The sequence below is a fragment of the Beta vulgaris genome, chromosome 5 (genome assembly GCF_026745355.1).
Source record: "Beta vulgaris subsp. vulgaris cultivar EL10 chromosome 5, EL10.2, whole genome shotgun sequence".
NCBI lineage: Eukaryota > Viridiplantae > Streptophyta > Magnoliopsida > Caryophyllales > Amaranthaceae > Beta > Beta vulgaris.
In genome coordinates, this window is record NC_079206.1 from 3,633,113 (window position 1) to 3,652,558 (window position 19,446).

At 34.9% G+C, this 19,446-nt stretch overlaps 2 protein-coding genes across 2 annotated transcripts; one reads left to right on the forward strand and one right to left on the reverse strand.

Moving 5' to 3' along the window:
• The first annotated feature begins 495 nt into the window (after nucleotides 1–495).
• LOC104892250 (mitogen-activated protein kinase 4) lies at nucleotides 496–5,687 on the forward strand. Its single transcript, XM_010678121.4, has 6 exons — nucleotides 496–893; nucleotides 3,149–3,278; nucleotides 3,631–3,768; nucleotides 3,921–4,253; nucleotides 4,820–5,003; nucleotides 5,114–5,687. Exons 1-6 carry the CDS (start codon nucleotides 718–720, stop codon nucleotides 5,284–5,286), a joined length of 1,134 nt encoding a protein of 377 aa, XP_010676423.2. The 5' UTR covers nucleotides 496–717; the 3' UTR covers nucleotides 5,287–5,687.
• Nucleotides 5,688–6,155: 468 nt separating this feature from the next.
• Nucleotides 6,156–10,375, reverse strand: LOC104892252 (probable polygalacturonase). The gene is made up of 6 exons (XM_010678122.4): nucleotides 10,221–10,375; nucleotides 9,741–10,085; nucleotides 8,367–8,487; nucleotides 7,996–8,170; nucleotides 7,806–7,876; nucleotides 6,156–6,992 (listed from the first exon to the last, which is right to left on the reverse strand). Exons 1-6 carry the CDS (start codon nucleotides 10,254–10,256, stop codon nucleotides 6,283–6,285), a joined length of 1,458 nt encoding a protein of 485 aa, XP_010676424.2. The 5' UTR covers nucleotides 10,257–10,375; the 3' UTR covers nucleotides 6,156–6,282.
• Nucleotides 10,376–19,446: the final 9,071 nt, after the last annotated feature.

Below are 19,446 nucleotides of genomic sequence, written 5' to 3' on the forward strand. Positions count from 1 at the left end.
AAGAGATACTAATTTATTCAACAAAACAAGAAAAGAAACTAAACACTGAAGATAAAAGGGGAAATGGCGCTCACCATGGATGAAATCATCTATGGCATCTCCTAAACTGTTGACAAAAGGGTAGAGGAGGCTAGAGTTTTAGAAAGAAAAGAGAGAGTAGGGGGCGGTTAGGTTAACTTTGACCATTAATACATCAAAAATGTAATTGACATTTGAAAAGGGCTCATTTTTGTTAATTTGCCCCAGAGCTTCTAAATTGTTAGGGATGAACCTGTATGAAATACCAACATTACCCATATTAGAGTCTTTTGAGTTTTGAATACTCCAACATTGTTTACCATTTAACAACAATTTATCACTTCCTAAATAAATGTCAACATCGTAGAAAAGGTGACACGTGGAACAAAAACCCAAAGAATAAGAAAGAAGTCCATTTTCACTTCACGGAATTTTGAAAAAAGGAAAACTTATTAGTAGTTCAAGTTCTTTATTCTTTGTGTCAAAAAATTGAAAAACCCGGGGTGTGGGTGTGGTGTTGTCTTCCTTTTTGTGCTGATTTTTGGTTGGAAACTCACATTTCTCTCACTACTACTTACTAAAAATCATATCGTAGTCTATCTATATTTCTATAATCTATTAGTATCTACCTCAGAAGTGAAAAAACACACACAACTACACAAGTAGAGAGAAGGAGGGGAGAGAAAAGAAACAAAAAAAATGGATTGTTTTGAAGCGTTACATGGAGAAGCAAACCAAGAAGGGAAAATAAAAGGAGTTATGACACATGGAGGTCGATATGTACAATACAATGTGCACGGCAGTTTATTTGAAGTTTCTTCTAAATATGTTCCTCCTATTCGTCCTATTGGTCGTGGTGCTTCTGGCCTTGTTTGGTACTCCTCTCTTTTCCTCGTTCCATTTCGTAATTTTCGCATTTGCCTATAGAGGCGAGGTGGAAAAAAGTGACACGACTCGTTATTTTGAAGTGAGCCTGACACTTTTTTTTTTGTTGTAGTGCAATATTTGTTATATGGGTATTTCTACTCCTATATATTTTCTGGGTTTTGGTGGGTTTTTTTGGGGTTTAATGTACTATTTAGCAAATTTTATGGTATTAATTTAACTGGGTAGTAAATTGAAATATGATTGGATTTTGGTAGGTTTGTGTGGTTTTTTAGTGGTCTCATAAACTTATTCTCCATGACGGGTGTCAGAGGCGGCTAAGGCCATATGCAGGATGAGCAACTGCACAGGCTCGAACATATAAGGGGTCCAATTTTATTAGTTGTCTGCCTAAAAAAAAAATCTAAATCTAATATAAAGAGATTAATTTCTATTTGGTGTTTTTCTTCTTCTCCTATTCTCCAAAAAAAGCCCCATTTACAATTCTTTCGTCTTTCTATTCACCAAAAAAATTAATCTTTATAATTTATTTTAGCACAGAGCCCCTAATTTTATGAAACGGTCTTGACGGGTGTTAATTAAATACTACTTCTATCTTTTCAGTCTAACATTTGATTATTTCAGTACACTCACCAAAAAATCAAATGTTGCAACTAGAAAAATAGGAGTAGTAGTAGCATACTAGTATGTTACTGTTGGAATATGAATTATGATTCTAACATTTGAGTTGAGTTTTCATAGGTGTGTTCTGTGTATGTGTTCTTCTTCTAAGAAGTCATTTTCAAGAAAATACTCCATGTAGCAAGATTCAGCTTTGATCATGATGAACTAAAGAAGTCTTAATAAAATGTTCTTCACTTAATATGGTAGTGAAGTGTATTAGTGTAAAGGAAACAACTTTTCTAATACAATTGTTATTGTAGGGATAAAGCTGCATATAGGAGATTCATATGTTTGGTTGGTTTCAAAAATCATGATGAGTGTTATCTATATTGAGTTATTAAGCTTTCTTTGCAGAAAGCAAAGTTGTTGATGTTGCTTCAATCGTCAGTACTAATTACTAAATGTCTAAGATGCTGTTATCTTTGAAGAATTTGACTCTCAGAGTGTAACATGCTCAACTTCCTTATTTTGAAAACAAGTTAAGATAAGGCGTTGTTCTCTTCACCTGTTTATACTGAATTGAAATTATTATTTTCACCTATCAAAATTGACTTTTGGTGAAACTTATTGATAAACTGAATTTTTTTCACTTACTGAATCTAATTTTTTTCACATTAAAAGTTTTGATTTTTACTGATTAAAATTGGTTTTAAGAGATTTAGAGTGATTACATGATATGTTGTGACAGATGCAATTAACGAAATAGATAACAATGAACAATCGACACAAGAATTAATGTGGTTCACTAACAATGTGTTAGCTATGTCCACATGCAGAGGAGAAACAATTTTATTAGATTTAGGAGAGAGTACAAATTACAGAATATTTCGGAGGCACAGGTTAATAATAGAGTTTATATAGTACCTAAGTACCCTACTAATTAACCTAAACAGATAGGCCTAAACCCGAAACTAAAACAGACCCGATATAGTAATGGACCCTTGTGCTAGGTTGATCCTAGCGCCAGATAAATAATTCAAGGCATAATTCAACATGGTATATATTATTGTTCTAATGTGAAAAAAGAACAGGGCTTAAGTCAAATTTAGTTGTGTAGAACACATCTTCAGTAATGGACTCATCCTCAACTTGGTATTTTCATGTGATCAAACAGCCAAATAATATACTTGTCATTGGCTTTGTTTAGATGAAATGTTGGTATGTGCACTCAAACAGCTAACAACGAACAACTAATTTTATCAAACATCTTAATAAATGACATATAGATACAACTAATAATACCTGGTCAGACAAGCCATATAAACAAGCTGTTGGCTGAATTTGAAATGGTTCTCAACTGCTAATAGTGGCCTGCTAATTATTCTGAAACACACATGAATAAGGATAAAAAGTAGCTTAAATTTGTTTGCTTGTTACAGATACTTGCAAGTATCGAATTCGAGTAAGCTCTAAGACTAGATTTCTTCTGATTTCTTGAGTAAGCCTAGTTTTGAAGAAGGTTAATTACTTCATCTAATACAGGGAAGTCTTGGTGTTTGTTTGGCCTATTTGATGTTGGGAAATGATATTTGTTGATTGGGATTACGAATGTCAGAAATTTAACACAATTCTTTCTTTCCAGTGCTGCTGTGAACTCAGATACACACTTGGAGGTTGCTATCAAGAAAATTGGTAATGCATTTGACAATATTGTAGATGCAAAAAGAACACTGAGAGAGATCAAACTACTTCGTCATATGGATCATGAAAACGTGAGCTTGTTTTCAGTTTATATTTGTTATGAATTTAGTCGAAAAAATTTCCAATTTTCTAAATATTATGCAATCTCCTTTTGTTGCCATATACATAAAGTTGGTGTTGAATACCTTCTTTTATTGATACCTTCATCCTAATTTGTGACCATAGAGTCTTAGTAACTTTTAGCCTGTGTTCTTTTTAACTAATCTTGACTTATCTAAACAGTTTTTAACTTATTGGAACTTAATCGAACTAATCAGAACTACTTGTTTCTGAAATATGCCAAAAATAAGCTGAACAGAACACTACCTTAGTGTGAGCAATTATTAAATCTAATCAGAAACTAATTTTGTTGGTTTGATGCAGATTATTGCCATTAAGGATATCATTCGACCACCGAAGAAGGAAGCATTTAATGATGTGTACATTGTCTATGAACTGATGGACACTGATCTTCATCAGATAATTCGCTCTAACCAATCATTGACTGATGACCATTGCCAGGTTTATCCCGACTCATACAACTTAAGAGCATAAGTTTCTCCCCAAGCCACCCTTATTGCGGTTCATTAATTGGCTTATGTAAAAGCTAAACTTTCTACTGTCATTGAATAGTTGTTGAAAATCAGAAGCTTAACATATTTGGTTATATGCAGTACTTTTTATACCAGCTCCTGCGTGGATTGAAATATGTACACTCTGCAAAGGTCTTGCACCGCGATCTAAAACCCAGCAACTTACTTCTAAATGCAAACTGTGACCTCAAGATCGGAGACTTCGGGCTAGCTCGGACCACCACTGAGACAGATTTTATGACCGAGTATGTGGTAACTCGCTGGTATCGAGCCCCTGAGTTGCTCCTTAACTGTTCTGAATACACGGCTGCAATTGATGTCTGGTCTGTTGGTTGTATATTTGGTGAAATTATGACTAGAGAACCTTTGTTCCCTGGCAAAGATTATGTTCACCAGCTGAGGCTTATTACTGAGGTAAATGTTCTGTCCTCCCTCTCTATCTTGTAGCAACTAGTTAAGGTTCTATTCCTCGGAAGTTGAGCTCAAGATTTTGAAGTACTTGGTTTAACTCGAGGAAGGCATCCTCTGAAGTTGTCTTGACATTTGTGCTCTCTTCAGCTGGTAATTTCTGTCAATTATAATTGTCCACTTCTAATATACATGGCGTGGATTGGTTTTTAATCATTATCTCAAAATTAACTCGTCAGAGATGGCACAACCCTTGTAAGGTAGGGAAGATAACTTACTCCCAAACCACAGGGACTCAGCCAACTAGGCTAAAAACTAAGAGTTTTACCCAAATGAAACCCAACACATACCCCAACTTGCAGATGATGAGAAATTAACGCCTTATATTTCGTGCATGGCCTAGAAACGATCATAGGAAAATTATTTTCAGTTTCTTGGATCTAAGTGGATCAGTGGATATGCAACTTTGTTCTTGCTTTGTTGATTTTTTGTCATACAAAAGCTGTTTACTGTACCATTTATCTTATCATTTTCTCCGTAATCAAACTGAAAAATATTATGTCATCCAAAAGTTGATAGGTTCACCAGATGATTCAAGCTTGGGGTTTCTGAGAAGTAACCACGCGAGGAGGTACGTGAAACAGCTCCCACAGTATCCAAAGCAGCAATTCTCAGCAAGGTTTCCTAATATGTCTCCAGCAGCCACTGATCTTCTGGAGAAGATGCTCGTATTTGATCCCAACAAACGCATTACTGGTATTGTTTGCAATCATTTAGAATGTCCTGTTATTAACACATATTCTTTCTTAATTAATTGGTTACTCTTTTGATTAATCTTGTTTGATAATAAACCTGTGTAATCACAGTGGACGAGGCACTTTGTCACCCTTACTTATCCTCCCTTCATGACATCAATGACGAGCCTATCTGCTCCGCACCTTTCCGTGTTGATTTCGAGCAAACATCTTTAACAGAAGAGAATGTGAAAGAGCTCATCTGGAAGGAATCAGTGAAGTTTAACCCTGATCCAGCTCATTAAGGTAAAAAAAATCAAAGGACAAATTGCTTTGCTTCTGCTACAAAAAGTTAGTCTCCTGCAGATTTTACTCCTTGCTTATTCCTGGAGGAGATAGCGTCTTTTTAAGGAAAATGAAGCTGTTTGTCAACATTCAGCCACCCAGTTCTTTCATTCCAGAATGTCTGGATTATGGTGTATTTAACTTTGGTCCTTTGTAAAAGAGTTAAATGAGATAGGAAAATAAGGAAAAATTGGGAGTGCTTTATAGCTAGAATTTTAGAGTATGGATATGATTATATAACCTCTTGAAAAACTTAAATGAGTAAATCTTAGTTTATTTATATTGTATAACTTGTGAGGAACCTCTTGATCACTCTGTATATTTACTCAAGTTAAATACATTTCTACTTGCATTGTCACAATTTCTCATCCTGGATAATTATCAGATTCAGTATTATGTGTGCAATATTTCAGATATTGTAAGGATAACAAATACCTTTTTTTCCGCAGTTGTTGTGTTGCCAAAACTTCTTGTAATAAGGATATGACATGATTTTAAAAAATAATTCACGAAATGTGTGCTTTTTTTCATCCTTAATTCCTTAATATATTAAAAAAATTCTGCCTTGGACCATCACTAAATATGTATTTGTGGATCTTTATATAGAGGAAGTTACTTTTTCGTCTTCTTTTGACATTAGTTTGACTTGATAGTTGATCCTTCATATTTTCGTTTTTAGTAACCAAGGATGTCTTGGCCTAGTGGTTAAGATTGAGGTGTTGTGAACGATAGGTCACAGGTTCATCCCTCCTCCCCTTCTTTGTACTTCGTGGCTCATATGGATCAAAAAAAAAAATTCGTTTTTAGTATACTACATGTTTTGGACAAATTCATAGTAACTTTTGTAGCTTTTCAATTAGCTTTCCAAATTTTCATATGATATTCATAAATCTTGTACAATCCTTCATTTCCTATGGTAGAAAACAACTATTTAAACTTGAGAAACAAGAACATGATCAAAGATATCTTCTCTTGTAAGAACATGTTTGGAGTTCGACATCATCGATTGGCAAGCGATCTTCAGGAAACTGACATTGTATTTTATGATCTGGTCCTTGATCGGCCAACGAGTCACAAGGCTTCGGTGTGACATCGCTTGAAATCCCGGCAACATCAGTGCAAGCCCACTGAACTTTCTTAGGTTTAGCAGCCAATGAAATGGTCACATTTGATATACAAATTTCTGTGAAAGGATCTCCTGAAATTCCTTCTAATCTAGCTGCCATTTTCACATCATCAGCTACCATATCTCTGTAATTGATGTTTTGTATGGTAGGAATTGCTTTAGGATCATATTTATCATCGGGGTGTGAACCATAATTTCCTGTCATCCAAAATGCCCATTTCATGGTATGCATTGTAAAACCTTTCACATATATGTCCTTCACAAAACCTCCTCGTCCTACTCCTGTCTTGATTCTCACACCTGATTCTGAATTTATGGCTAATATGTCCTCTGCTCTGACATCCTGTATTCCACCGGACATCTCACTGCCTAAAGCGATCACAGCGCTTGTTGGAGAAATGCATGTCAAACGACGGATCACTAGCTGCTGCGTGGGCATGCCGTAGGAGATTCCATACTCGTCCCACCCGCTCTTGACTGCGACACAATCATCCCCAGAGACAATGTAGCAGTCTTCAATTCTGGTGTTTGTGCAGGAGTCTGCATAAAAAGGGCAAAACACATGTAATTAGTCTGCATAAAAGTATGGATCTATACATTCTGTTGTGGATAGAGTTTCAATGTTTGGTCGTATGGAAGCTTGCAAGTCCCAACTCCCAACCATCACATGAATCACAACCATCTAAGGTACCACAACAGGCATTTAAGACACCATGAAACTATCCAAACTACTACATGTAGTACCATTTAATAAAGGAATAACAATAAACACAGAACGATTTCGTACAGAACAATGGGGTGCAACAAACATGTCTTTACAACATTGTAGTAAGGGTGTTATGTTGTCACCCCCTTGTTCTCCAACCGACCTGGTAATAGGGGTGCTATGTTCTCACCCCCTTATTCTGCACCAAACCATTTGGTGTTTAGTTGGACCCTTAATATAAAAGGGGATCCTAGTATCCTACTTAGGTACTAGTGATTGCCAATTTGCCACTAGGGCCGAGCTGGTTCATGGTTCAGGCCTGAGTGCGGTTTGGACTACCAAAACCCGCCCACATATCAAATGGCTTAAGAGGTTTACCGCTTCAAGCTGATTAGATTTTTTCAACATTTCTTACAAAAAATTTTAAACTACACAGTTTGAACCAGACTGATGGATCGGGATTAAGCTCACAGCCCACCTGCTAGGGGGATCAGTTCTGGCCAAGTGTGGCTCAGTTGGCCTGGACATTGATTTAAGCCTGAATTGGTTTCTTCTTTGCACCTCTGAAGTGCAGAAGTATGCAACCATTTGTGGAAGCAAAACAATAACACAATCTCAAATATTGGTGAAAAGGAAACTTAATATACCTGGATTAATCCCATCAGTGTTAGGAGAGTTGACTGGAGCACTGATTGTGATGCCTTGAATTAGTATATTGCTGTCATTACATAACCATTTCATCAGATTCAATAATGTATTATAAATCATCGAAATTATATTAAGCCAGTACTCAGGAAAAATGACTGTAAATAAGATCTGGTAATTGAAGAATCGAACCTGCTATAAGTAGGATGAACATTCCATGAAGGAGAATTGATGAGCGTGAGGTGGGAAATTTGAATACTATCAGAGTACATGAGCTCTATTAAGTAAGGCCTTGTGTGCTTAAGCTGTTTATGGTGAAATTTTTGCCACCACATTTCACCTTGACCATCAATTGTGCCATTTTCCCCTGGTACAAGTACCATATTCACCCATATTAACGTTTTGATTAACTTCATGAACTGCTCTCCACGCAGCATGACGTATATTGAAATTATTACCCTTTGTTCAGTGAACCATGGTAGAGCGAGTAAGGATAAACATGCCAATCTACTTTTTTATTCCATGAATAACAAATTACCATACATGTTAGTTATGAGTAGTACCTGTGATTATAACATCTGTGACGTTAGTACCAAAGATTAGGCTGGCATATCGTCCACCAGGTGCATCCCTTCCTCGACCATACGATGGCAAGGGATCAATCAATGGCCACTCGTTCATGTCCTGTTACGATATGAGTAAGGACTTTTTTTCCAAGCATACTAGTAGTACATATTACCATTATCACAATATTGCTGTTAATGTTGATTGTATCTTAATTTAGCATGATTAGTTTGAGTGGTAGGATTTCAAGATCAAGTAAATATCTAAATTGAGCTAAAAAAGGGAGGAAATAATTAAAATCATGAGGTTATCAGAGAAAGCAGGCATCATATAATCAGGGGATGATGTCTTCATCAGAACTAATATGGATCAACTAATGTGCATTAAGCAATATATCATCTCTAGTTTTCCAGAATTTTCATACCATTGTAATATCTTCACTAGAATATTTCCAAGAAATCTGATTATGCTTCTTTCGTCCATTTTATTTAATTTTTATTCCAAATATAGCCTTGGTCTATGTTACAGTTATCTGTAATCCTCATTTCACCTCAAGATCCTGTGTCTCGTTACTGACATTGATATAAAGCAGGACACTTCAACACTTCATTTTGAACAAAAATGATAGGTAAATTCTATAAAAGAAAATAGCCAAAGCAAACATTTACACACGTAATGCGGTCCAACATACGCCTCACTAATATTGAATTAGGCGATATTCTTTTGGATTAAACTGAACTTAACTTAATTTACCTAAATTGAACCGAACTGAACTTGAATTGTCTGAACTAAACTAAATTAAAACTGTAAGAAAACTAACTGAACTAAATTTGTCTGAACTCTAACTGAACTGAATTTCCATTAATTCCGTCCAAAAGAACATAGCCTTTTTGATTGAGAGGTGGATAGATGTGAAGGGTAAGTAAAGTTGGTTAATAACTACCTCATTTTAGATCTAATTGTCTTAGTTTTTGTTCAAGTTACATTATAATTATATTATCAATGTGAAATAATTTTAGACATGGGAGAATCTATTCATTAATGATTTTATGAATTACAATGCAAAAACTACACTCCATCCATCTCGTCTCATAATATAGTGTTTGTTTCTCTTTCTTAAGGTCAAATTTTAAAATCTTTGACCATATTATTTTTATTAATATGTAAAAAAAAAATATACTCATGCAAAATCTTGTTAGATTCGTCTCAATGTATATATTTTCATGATATCAATTTTTTTATCAAATACAAAATTGGAGATATCAAAGGTCAAAGGTACATTTTGAAAACCGTGTAAAAAGGAAACAAGCACCATATTATGAAACAGATGGAGTAAAGATTAGATTAATGAGAAAGGATGGAAAAAAACAAACCTGAGAAGCTAAAAGAACAGCATCTTTGTGAAGATAAAGAGTGAAGTGACTAGTAACATTGAAGCTACCAGTTAACCATTTCCCAGCAGGAACAAAGAGTAATGCTCCACCGTCTGATTCAAACTGGCGTAGATGATCAACGGCTGTGATGAAAGCTTTGGTGTTAGAGGTGGAACCATCACCAACTCCTCCAAAATCAGTTATAGATGCACTGTGACTTCTACAGTTTATTGCAGAATACTCAAAATTATCTATAACTCTTGATTTTCTTCCTTCTACTTCTCTTATATTCATCATACCAACTAGAAATATTAAACCAAATAATATTCCAACCATTTTTTGTACCTGAAAACACAACAACAACAACAAAAAGTGTTGGGCAAAAATGCAGATTAATTAGAATGAATGCAAATTAATGTTTTACTGGAAATATAAAAGAGAGATTAATTAATAAAGTAGTTTAACTGTGTTTCTTGTTACCTCAAAGATTGTTAAAGAACTCTCTTTTATATGCATTTTTAACGAAAATGTTGTTTGGTTTTGGCTTGTTTAGAAAGATGAATTTTGAAGTGTGTAATGTGTTTGTGTGTGTGTGTATATATATAATAGAGAGAAAGAAAAAGGAAGAAGGTGTAGAATTGTTATACTATAAGATAAAAAATGCTCACGGAAGTTTATTGGGGTATTATCGTTTCCATACTGGTCATGACAGAAGTTATGTCTTAATCTTTCTTGGATGGTAGCAGAATTCTTTGTTTTCCTTGTATCTTAGGTAATGTGAATCCCCCTTTTTCCTTTCCTTATTTGCTATTGTCTACTGGTCTTGTATGCACACGATGCATGTGAAAACAAATAAAAGGTTAATTGGGTAATAATATATATAAAAAATTGTTCATAAAGTTTATTGTATATTTTTCTTCTATTTTTTGAAATCAATAAATCAAAGATGATGTAAATATTTTGTTAATAAAGGGTATAATGGTAAAAAATGGTGAATTTGTATTTTATTACTCAAGGGTATAAAAGGGTTTACCATTTTTAGTGCTCCCCTACACTTTCCTTATATAATAGAGATCCTTAATTTCCTACATGCCTACATCAACATGAAATCATAAATTATGAAGTATTAATAATAACATAAATTTAAAAAGTACCTTTATTATCTTAATTAGTAGCAAAAAGCTAGAAATATATACTTTCTTCTCCATAAATTGTAATTCATGCTTAAGCTACTCAAGCTCGAGTTAAATTATGAATTGAGTCGTGTTTGAAAATTTTTGCTCAACAAGTTTAAAATCGGCTTAACTTTTTATTATGTGCATCCCTATTATCAATGTCAAAACGTAATATCTTAAATAGCGTATAAGTTTTCAAGTCATAACATGTTCTGCTTATATTTGGCTTACCCATCATAATTAAAAGATAATTGGCCTCCTCCATAATGGTGCAACTAGTTATAGGGAATCACCTTAAAGGATAACATATATATATATATATATATATATATATATATATATATATATATATATATATATATATATATATATATATATATATATATATATATATATATATAATATATATATATATATATATATATATAACATTAGATATGCTCACTTCATCAACCAATCTTTATGATTATAAACCATTATTGGATCTTAACAAGTAGATCATGAAAATTGTGTATGGCTTTGTAAGGTGGTTATTAATAATTAGCCATCTCTTAACATATGCCAGAAGAGAATATCCAATTAATTGATTTAAGACAAAAAAAAATTGCCTTGCAAAAGTTGTGTGCACAAAAGTACTCTTAGCTTCCAACAATTGTCAGTTGGTTTCGAAGTTGTGCACACAACTTTAATTGATTACTTAATCTCTGATGAACCTTAGAAGTATTAGTTTAGTTTTGTAGCTTATGCTATCATATTTAGATAAGCTTCAAATTACTTCAAAGCTTCTTCCTTTCTTTGTAGTAAGTATATGAGGATGTTTGAATCATGAATGTCTAGTAACTATTTTTTTAACTGATTTTTGCTAATTACAACATGTTATCACAGAATCTAATTTTGCTAATCAAAGCTTATTATCTTCCCCTGAATTTGTCTAGTCACATTGAGCAAGGGTGCAACTAGAAAAATATTTGAGAATGGACCAAAAATATAGTTGTATTTTTAAAGGGGCTTAATATAAATATTAACCTATTTTATTTAAAATTTTACATTTTCAACTAGAGGTGGGCATGGGCCTGGCCGACAGGCGGGACGATCAAGTGTGGCCCGACCCATTGTCTGATACGTGGGCAGCGGGCTTGTCATAGTCAATAAATTTTATTTCAAGCCCGGCCCAACCTAACACGAGCCAGCCTATATAGCCCGCGGGCCGAACACACTTTCTCTTTATATTTTTAGTATAAAACTACTCATAATCCAAAGAAAATACCATAAAATAAGGGCCAAGCCAGCAAGAGACACGAGCCCGCTCCGCAAGCCCTTGGACCTAGGGCCGAGCCGTGGACAAAATTTGGAAGTTTCAAGGGGCCGACAGCCCGACACGACCCGCTGATCACGGGCTAGGGCTTGTGCACAGTCCAGCCCACCATTGCTCAAGCCTGCGAATCGAGCCCGTAAACAGACCCATGCACAAGTCTATTTTCAATCTTAAATTTTTAGAAAAAATCAAAAGTTGGTTGAGACTACGGACCCATCCGTCCCCGCTGCCTGTTAAACGGAAAATCAGTTTTGCAAACTTTGAAGTTAGAAAAATGAATTGCAAAATGAAAAAAATAAATAGAGTTTGTATAAAGCAAAGGAACCAGAATTATGGGCTTGAATACAATACCATAAGGATTTACCGAAACCAAGGATGTCTTGGCCTAGTGGTTAAGATTGAGGTGCTGTGAACGATAGGTCACAGATTCGAATTCTCCCTCCCCTTCTTTGTACTTTGTACCGCCTTCGTGGCTCATATGGATAAAAAAATTAAGGATTTACCGAAATAGTGAGGATAAGATAAACTATCAAGTAGCAAACAAACAGAGGCCACTATGAAAAAGAAGAGCACAATCAAGTCCCACTACTTGTAGCTTCCACGACTCAAACTATCACCTGCAACTGCAATATTATTTGGCTAATTGAGTGAAATTGGAATCTAAGTTATACAACAGGTTTACTGTCTATATTTGGTATACTTATACTTTTAGCATGTAGGCTCTAGAAACTATTATTTTTAGTGGTAATACATGTCTAAGAAGACATTTCCAAATCATTGTTAACTAATTACTAAATTTACCCAAAATTTTAGTGGATGTCCAATCATTTTGTGCTAACCTACATGAGTAGCATTAGCAATTTAGCATATAGAGAAATCTGTCCAATGTTGCAAAGCAAAGTCATGTCGTGATGCACTTAATTGTGTTTGGATCCTCTAGAGTTGTAAAATAACTCTACAAGATAGAGTTTGAACAAATATCAATAATTGAATAAAAAATCAATAGCTCATATATTCTCTTTTCAAAATCTCTCCTATTTTATCTCATCAAAATCCACTCCTAAATCTTTCCCTTCCACCAATATGAGCCCTTGTTTTTAAAATGTATGGCTCAAATACAACTTTACCTTGTAGAGTTTCACTAAAACTCTAGAGGATTCTAATTAGTGTTGAGTCCGGATCCTCTAGAGTTTTAGTGAAACTCTACAAGGTAGAGTTGTATCTGAGCCATACATTTTAAAACCAAAGGTTCATATTGGTGGAAGGGGGATTCTAATTAGTGTTAACAACATGCTTTACACAAAAAAGAAACTCTAGTTATATATATATCTCTATTATATAAGGGAAGGAGGGGCAATGGTATCCTCTTTTGAAATGCCTATTTTACCCCTCTTTCCATTCTAAATTACAATTTCACTTACAAATCAAAGTATTTGGATCCTCTAGAGTTGTAAAATAACTCTACTAGGTAGAGTTTGAGCAATATCAACCATTGAATAAAAAATCAAAGGCTCATATATTCTCTTTTCAAAATCCCCCCCTATTTTATCTCATCAAAATCCACCCCTAAATCTTTCCCTTCCACCAATATGAACCTTTGGTTTTAAAATGTAGGGCTCAGATACAACTCTACCTTGTAGAGTTTCACTAAAACTCTAGAGGATTCGGACTCCAAATCAAAGGGGGCTTCAAACAAAAATACCAAAAAATATAATTATAACAATCACTCAGAAGTCAACTAAAATAATAAAATTGCATAATTTATGTTATGCAAATCACTAAAATGAGGAAACTTTATAAAAACTTAAAAATTCACTTACAAACTACAACCTATGAAAAAATTGACTTTAAATCAAAGTGTCCACTTTCTTTACAATTTATGAAGTACTGTACTTAATTCAAAAAACAACTAAAAAATTATAATATTAGAAATCATAAATAAATTCAATAAAATTTCTATTTTGTTCATAGAATTTAACTTTGAAAAGTAAAAAAAAAAAAAAAGAATGGTGAGAGATTTAAGTGACAGAAACTAAACCAATCAAATTTTACAACTAAAAACAATTATACTTTGTAGGTCTAATGTTCAAATTTTGACTCTTCTGCCGAAGAAAATTGAGTTTCTGTTTCGGAAAAAATTCAAGCACGCATTGCGTGCAAAAAATTCTAGTATATATAAACAAAACAAGACTAAGAAAAAACATCAAATGCAAATCAGCAAGCGAAAGTGTCATGGACTTCATGTGCATCGCTTCGCTGTGTAATTTGCATCTGCTACCAGGTGCCTTGTAACTTTAGTAACCATACACCAAGTGAAGATTACTGTAGATTGTTCTTTAATTTTTCGATTTTTTCTTCAAATACCCCTAACAAATTTTTTTATTCACCAGATACCCCAAACATATTTCTGAATTCACCATATACCCATGAATTTCTAAAAAATACATACAGATGTCCTTAATGACTAACGACGGTTAACTCCGTTAGTCATTAGCGTTATTTAACTAAAAAATCCTAATTAACTCTAAAAATCATAACTAAACCCTAGTAATCCTAGAAACCCTAAATAACCCTAAAAACCCTAAGTAATCCTAACCTAACCTTAACTCCCCCAGCCCCCTCCCCACAACCCCCAACCCCACCAACACCCCTTCTCCACAACCCTCACCATCCCACTCCCCCATGCAGCCCCCCGATCTCCCCCGCGCCTCCCCCGCGCCTCACTCTCGTCAGGGCAACCCTAAGCTAACCCCAGCCCCACCGCCATTGTTGTCAAAGAAAATTCGAGACATCGAGCGACTGAGTTCGAGCAACTAAGTTTGGGGTTCAACTGAGTTCGGGGATGGGGGCTCCGGATTCGCAATTTTATCGGGCCTGACTGAGTTCGAAGGGGTGGGGGCTTGCGATTTTGAAGTCTTTTTCGTCGGGTCGGACTAAGTTCGAAGGGGTGGGGGCTCGTAGTTTTCCGACGGTGGAGGGGAGTTCGAAGGGGTGGTGGAGAGATAGAGAGTTAGGGTTGCGGGGGGTGGTGGGGAAGGGGAGGGGAAGGTGCGGGGGATCGAGGGGAAGCTAGAGGGTTGCCGGAGAGGGTGAGGGGGGCTGGTGGGGTTGGGGTTGGGGGTTGGTCGGGCTAGGGGTGGGTTAGGGAAAGAGAGAGTTAGGTTTACTTAGAGTTTTTTAGGGTTGACTTAGAGTTAATTAGGGTTTTTAGGGTTAATTAACGTTAATGACTAATAGAGTTAGCCGCTGTTAGTCATTAAGGGTATTTTGGATGTATTTTTTAGAAAGTCAAGGATATATGGTGAATTTGAAAAAAAATTGGGGTGTCTGGTGAATAAAAAAATTTATCAGGGGTATTTGGTGAAAAAATCATTAATTTTTTTAATGGTCCAGACAAGCGATATAAGAGGAGGTATATGTTAACAGTGAAATTCGTTGAAGATTGTTGAAAGAAGCCCATTCCATAATCACATAGAGGCAAGCCATTGCTTCTGCCTGTTGCGCATATAAGTCGCCTAGACAAAAGTGTCTCCTCCTCTATAGTTTTGCTTCAGATAATAGATATGTTGCAAAATTCTCAACCCAAACCTAACCATCTAACAATAGTTTTAGCTAACTTAGTGAAACTATTTACTTAGAGATGCTCAGTTTGGGTTGGGTTGACTCGCTAACTAATTTATTCGTCCATTCAAAAAAAATCAAAGTTTCAAATTAAATGAACAATAAAAAAAATTGTATTGTAATTGAATTTGTCTTCTTATTATGTATGTACTCTTTGTAGTGCGAAATTCTTTAAATCTAAGGTACTTAATTGAATTTGTCTTCTTATTATCACTCAAGTCGCCGTAAGTAAAAATTGGAAATTGCTATTAAACGAGTTAGTGGATTGAAAACCCCAACCTATTTAACTAAACATGTGGAGTATTGAAGATCTCAACCTGTTTAAGTAAACGAGTCAATTCGAACCCGACCCATCCTTTAATAACGGTTTGGAAAAAATGGATGAGCATGGGGCCCAAGGTATGTATGGGGGAAGTTATGTCAGACAGCATATGCAGAGAATATTGCACCCGTGAGCCACTACTTTAGCGCTATTTCTATTTAGCGGCCACCTGTGTTTCTCACGGGTTAATATTTAGTGGAGGGCCTGGAGGGCAACACTAGCCTTTTTATTTTGTTTGTTTGTTTTGCTATTCACAAGATTACAATTTTTTATATTCTTAAATCCCACCTATTCTTGTTCCCTATTTTATTTTACTTAAATACTAATAGTTTACATTCACCCAATTAATTTCTTTCATCACTTTCGGTGGACAATGTCATGCGCATAAATGGATCACTATCTCTGTAATGTCATACCAACGTTGTGTAAGTATAAGTGGGTCACTATCTAAAAGTGTACTCTCTTTACTCCTAAGATATAAAAGTATAAGAGAGAAATTGAAAAGATTAAGAAAGAAATTGGAAAATGAAAAAGATAAACTGTAAAGTGGATTAAAATATAAAAAATAAATGATATGGATGAAAAAAAAAAAGGAAAAAATAGATAGATATGTTATCAAAAATAGAAAAAAACAATAATGTGTAGATTAAAAAGAAAGAATATTATCTCAGATAACCCTAACATATAATTATGTTTCCAAATAACCCCACAATGCCACCCTATCGCAGATAACCTAAAATTTGTAATTTCTCATTAAACACGATGGAATTACAAACGTGGTTTGACTTTGGATGGGTTTGGCGTCATTTACAAATGTGGTTGAGGGTATTTAAAAGAATGCTCATTAGTTTTGATATATATTTTTCCAGAGCTTTATTGTTGGCAGCACCCCACTTATTGGGCGCCAAACCACCTTTTTTACATTTAATATCATCCAACACCTTCTCAAATGATGCTAAATCCATCAAATACTAAACAAACTTAATGCCATTTGTAATTCCGTCATCTTGAATGATAAAATTACAAATTTAAGGTTATATGCGATAGAGATGACAACGTGAGAATTATTTGGGAAAAATCGCTATATGTCAAGATTATCTAAGATAATATTCCTAAAAAATAAATATATCAAAAAGAAAAGTGTATTGATTTTTTTTTTTTAGAGGAAACAAGTATTAAGCTATATTAAATCAAGCACTCCCAAAATAGTAATGCTTTGGGGAAAAGAGTCTAACCATACAAGTTTATCCCCGTAGGGGCACACCTAACAAGCTAATTAACAGATGGGCCACAACATTGCCCGCTCGTTTTACCTGAGTAAAGAAAAGGTAGAAGATACAAAACCACTAGCTAAGGGCTCGTTCGGTATTGCTGTAGTTTTTTGGTTTTTTTTTTGTTTTTTTATTTTCAAAGTCATATGATATATGTCCTATAATGAATAAAAAGTTAGTCAAATTTATTGAAAACCTGATTATTTTGAAAACTGACAACTAAAAAGTAAAAATCACTTTTTTTGATTTCCTGTTATTGGTTTTTAGTTTTTATAAAAACTAAAAACTGAAAACAAAAATGATAACGAACGGACCTTAAGCAAATAACATCGGAAAAAATACGAAAAAGAGGAGTAGCACCTATTGTACTATTCTTCACAGCATTAATAACCAACAATGAGTCCCCTTCGAGAGTAACACCCAACGCTACAATTTGTCCAAGATGATTTCTACAGACCACCCCTAATCCCACTTCGCCATTATCATTATTGATGTGAGCGTCAAAATTCAGCTTGACATAGCCCTCAATAGGAGCACACCAACTAGCATAGACGATCCCCACCCCCCTAGTTATTGTAGAACTCAACTTATTGAGGATTGTAGTGAACTTTTTTAAGATATGATTGATGCTTTGCTTACCAAAAAAAAAAAAACTAGACGATCGAGGATACGGTCATTGAGAAGCTAGGGGGAGAAGATCTTGCGCGCATACTCACTATAATCTGCCACAAGCTTCACAAAGCTACTAGCAATCCTTATACTTCCTCCGTTTCTTTTTAGATGTTACACTTTTTATTTTAGGAAGTTTTAAATTAGATGTTACACTTTTATTTTGGGTAATAAATTCTCTCTATCTCTTTCCTATCACATGTTCACATGAAACCCTTTTGTTTTTCATTCTCTCTATCTGTCTCCTCTCCAAAAATTACGTAGGAGTCCTTGATTTGAAAAGTGTAACATCTCATAAAAAACGGAGGAAGTATTAAAATGAAACAAAAGGAATAATAAGTGGTAAGTAACTTAGTAAGAGCTATGAAGGTACAAAGAAAAAGAAAACGATTATTCTTTCCCCCCTCCTATAACATTCGCGTAAGTAACCACAAAGCCATCACCAAACTTAACTACAACAGGGTTATCCGATTATGAATCAGTTGTGAGCGTTTGTTTACAAATGACAATTAGTAGATCAAATTAAACCACTGATACTATCATACTGGTTTTTCTTGTCTGTTTTTTATTTGGAAAATACCAAAACTTAAAATGCATACTTTCCATGGAGTGTGGTGGATTAAAACATCTCATCCTACATACTAGTTTAAAGGGCGGGGTTTACTTATTGTAGGATGAGATGGAGGTATCACTTTCAGATCAATTTCAATAAATTCGTATAATTTCAGATCAATAGGGTGAAAAGAACACAACATAAGATCATGTATGGTAAAATATAGTGTCACTCCGACACCTTCATTCACCTCAAAAACGGGATATTGTATCGTGTCGTGCCCGACACGACACTTTATTGGATACTCCATTTTAAACTAAAAACTTGACTTTTTTCTACAAAATAGTCGAGTCGGACACTTAGACACCCGTATCCGAGTAGACACTTAATCCGTGTCTGAGTAACATAGGTAAAATATATACATGTGGGCTAAGGAATAGGGCTTCAGAGGCTGCTGGGTGTATTTTCTCTCACTGGGCATTGGATTATGGGTTAGCATGTTTCTTGTGTGGAGCTTACTTAAAACGCGGATTAACAATGGGCTTGTGCGAGTCATGGGACAGCAAAACAACGTGTGGGCCAGCAGATGGATTTCGCAAGGACTTGTGTGTAATGGTCTCATGAAAAATGGTCCATAACGTTCTAGTGTCCATGTTTGGCCTAGTTTGTGTATCTTGCACTTTCTTGTGCAGTATCCATTTTCTAATTAGATTGAGTTAACAAATACTTCCACAATTCACTTTGAGGGATGTTGGAGTTAAGGCTTGGAAAAGCCTTGGC

Coding starts and splice junctions, on each gene's coding strand:
- LOC104892250 (XM_010678121.4), top strand. CDS start 718: ATGGATTGTTTTGAAGCGTTACATGGAGAAGCAAACCAAGAAGGGAAA. Junction 3,279..3,630: donor GTCATATGGATCATGAAAAC/GTGAGCTTGTTT, acceptor GGTTTGATGCAG/ATTATTGCCATTAAGGATAT. Junction 4,254..4,819: donor AGCTGAGGCTTATTACTGAG/GTAAATGTTCTG, acceptor GTCATCCAAAAG/TTGATAGGTTCACCAGATGA.
- LOC104892252 (XM_010678122.4), bottom strand. CDS start 10,256: ATGCATATAAAAGAGAGTTCTTTAACAATCTTTGAG. Junction 8,171..8,366: donor CACAGATGTTATAATCACAG/GTACTACTCATA, acceptor TACTTGTACCAG/GGGAAAATGGCACAATTGAT. Junction 6,993..7,805: donor CACTGATGGGATTAATCCAG/GTATATTAAGTT, acceptor CTTTTTATGCAG/ACTCCTGCACAAACACCAGA.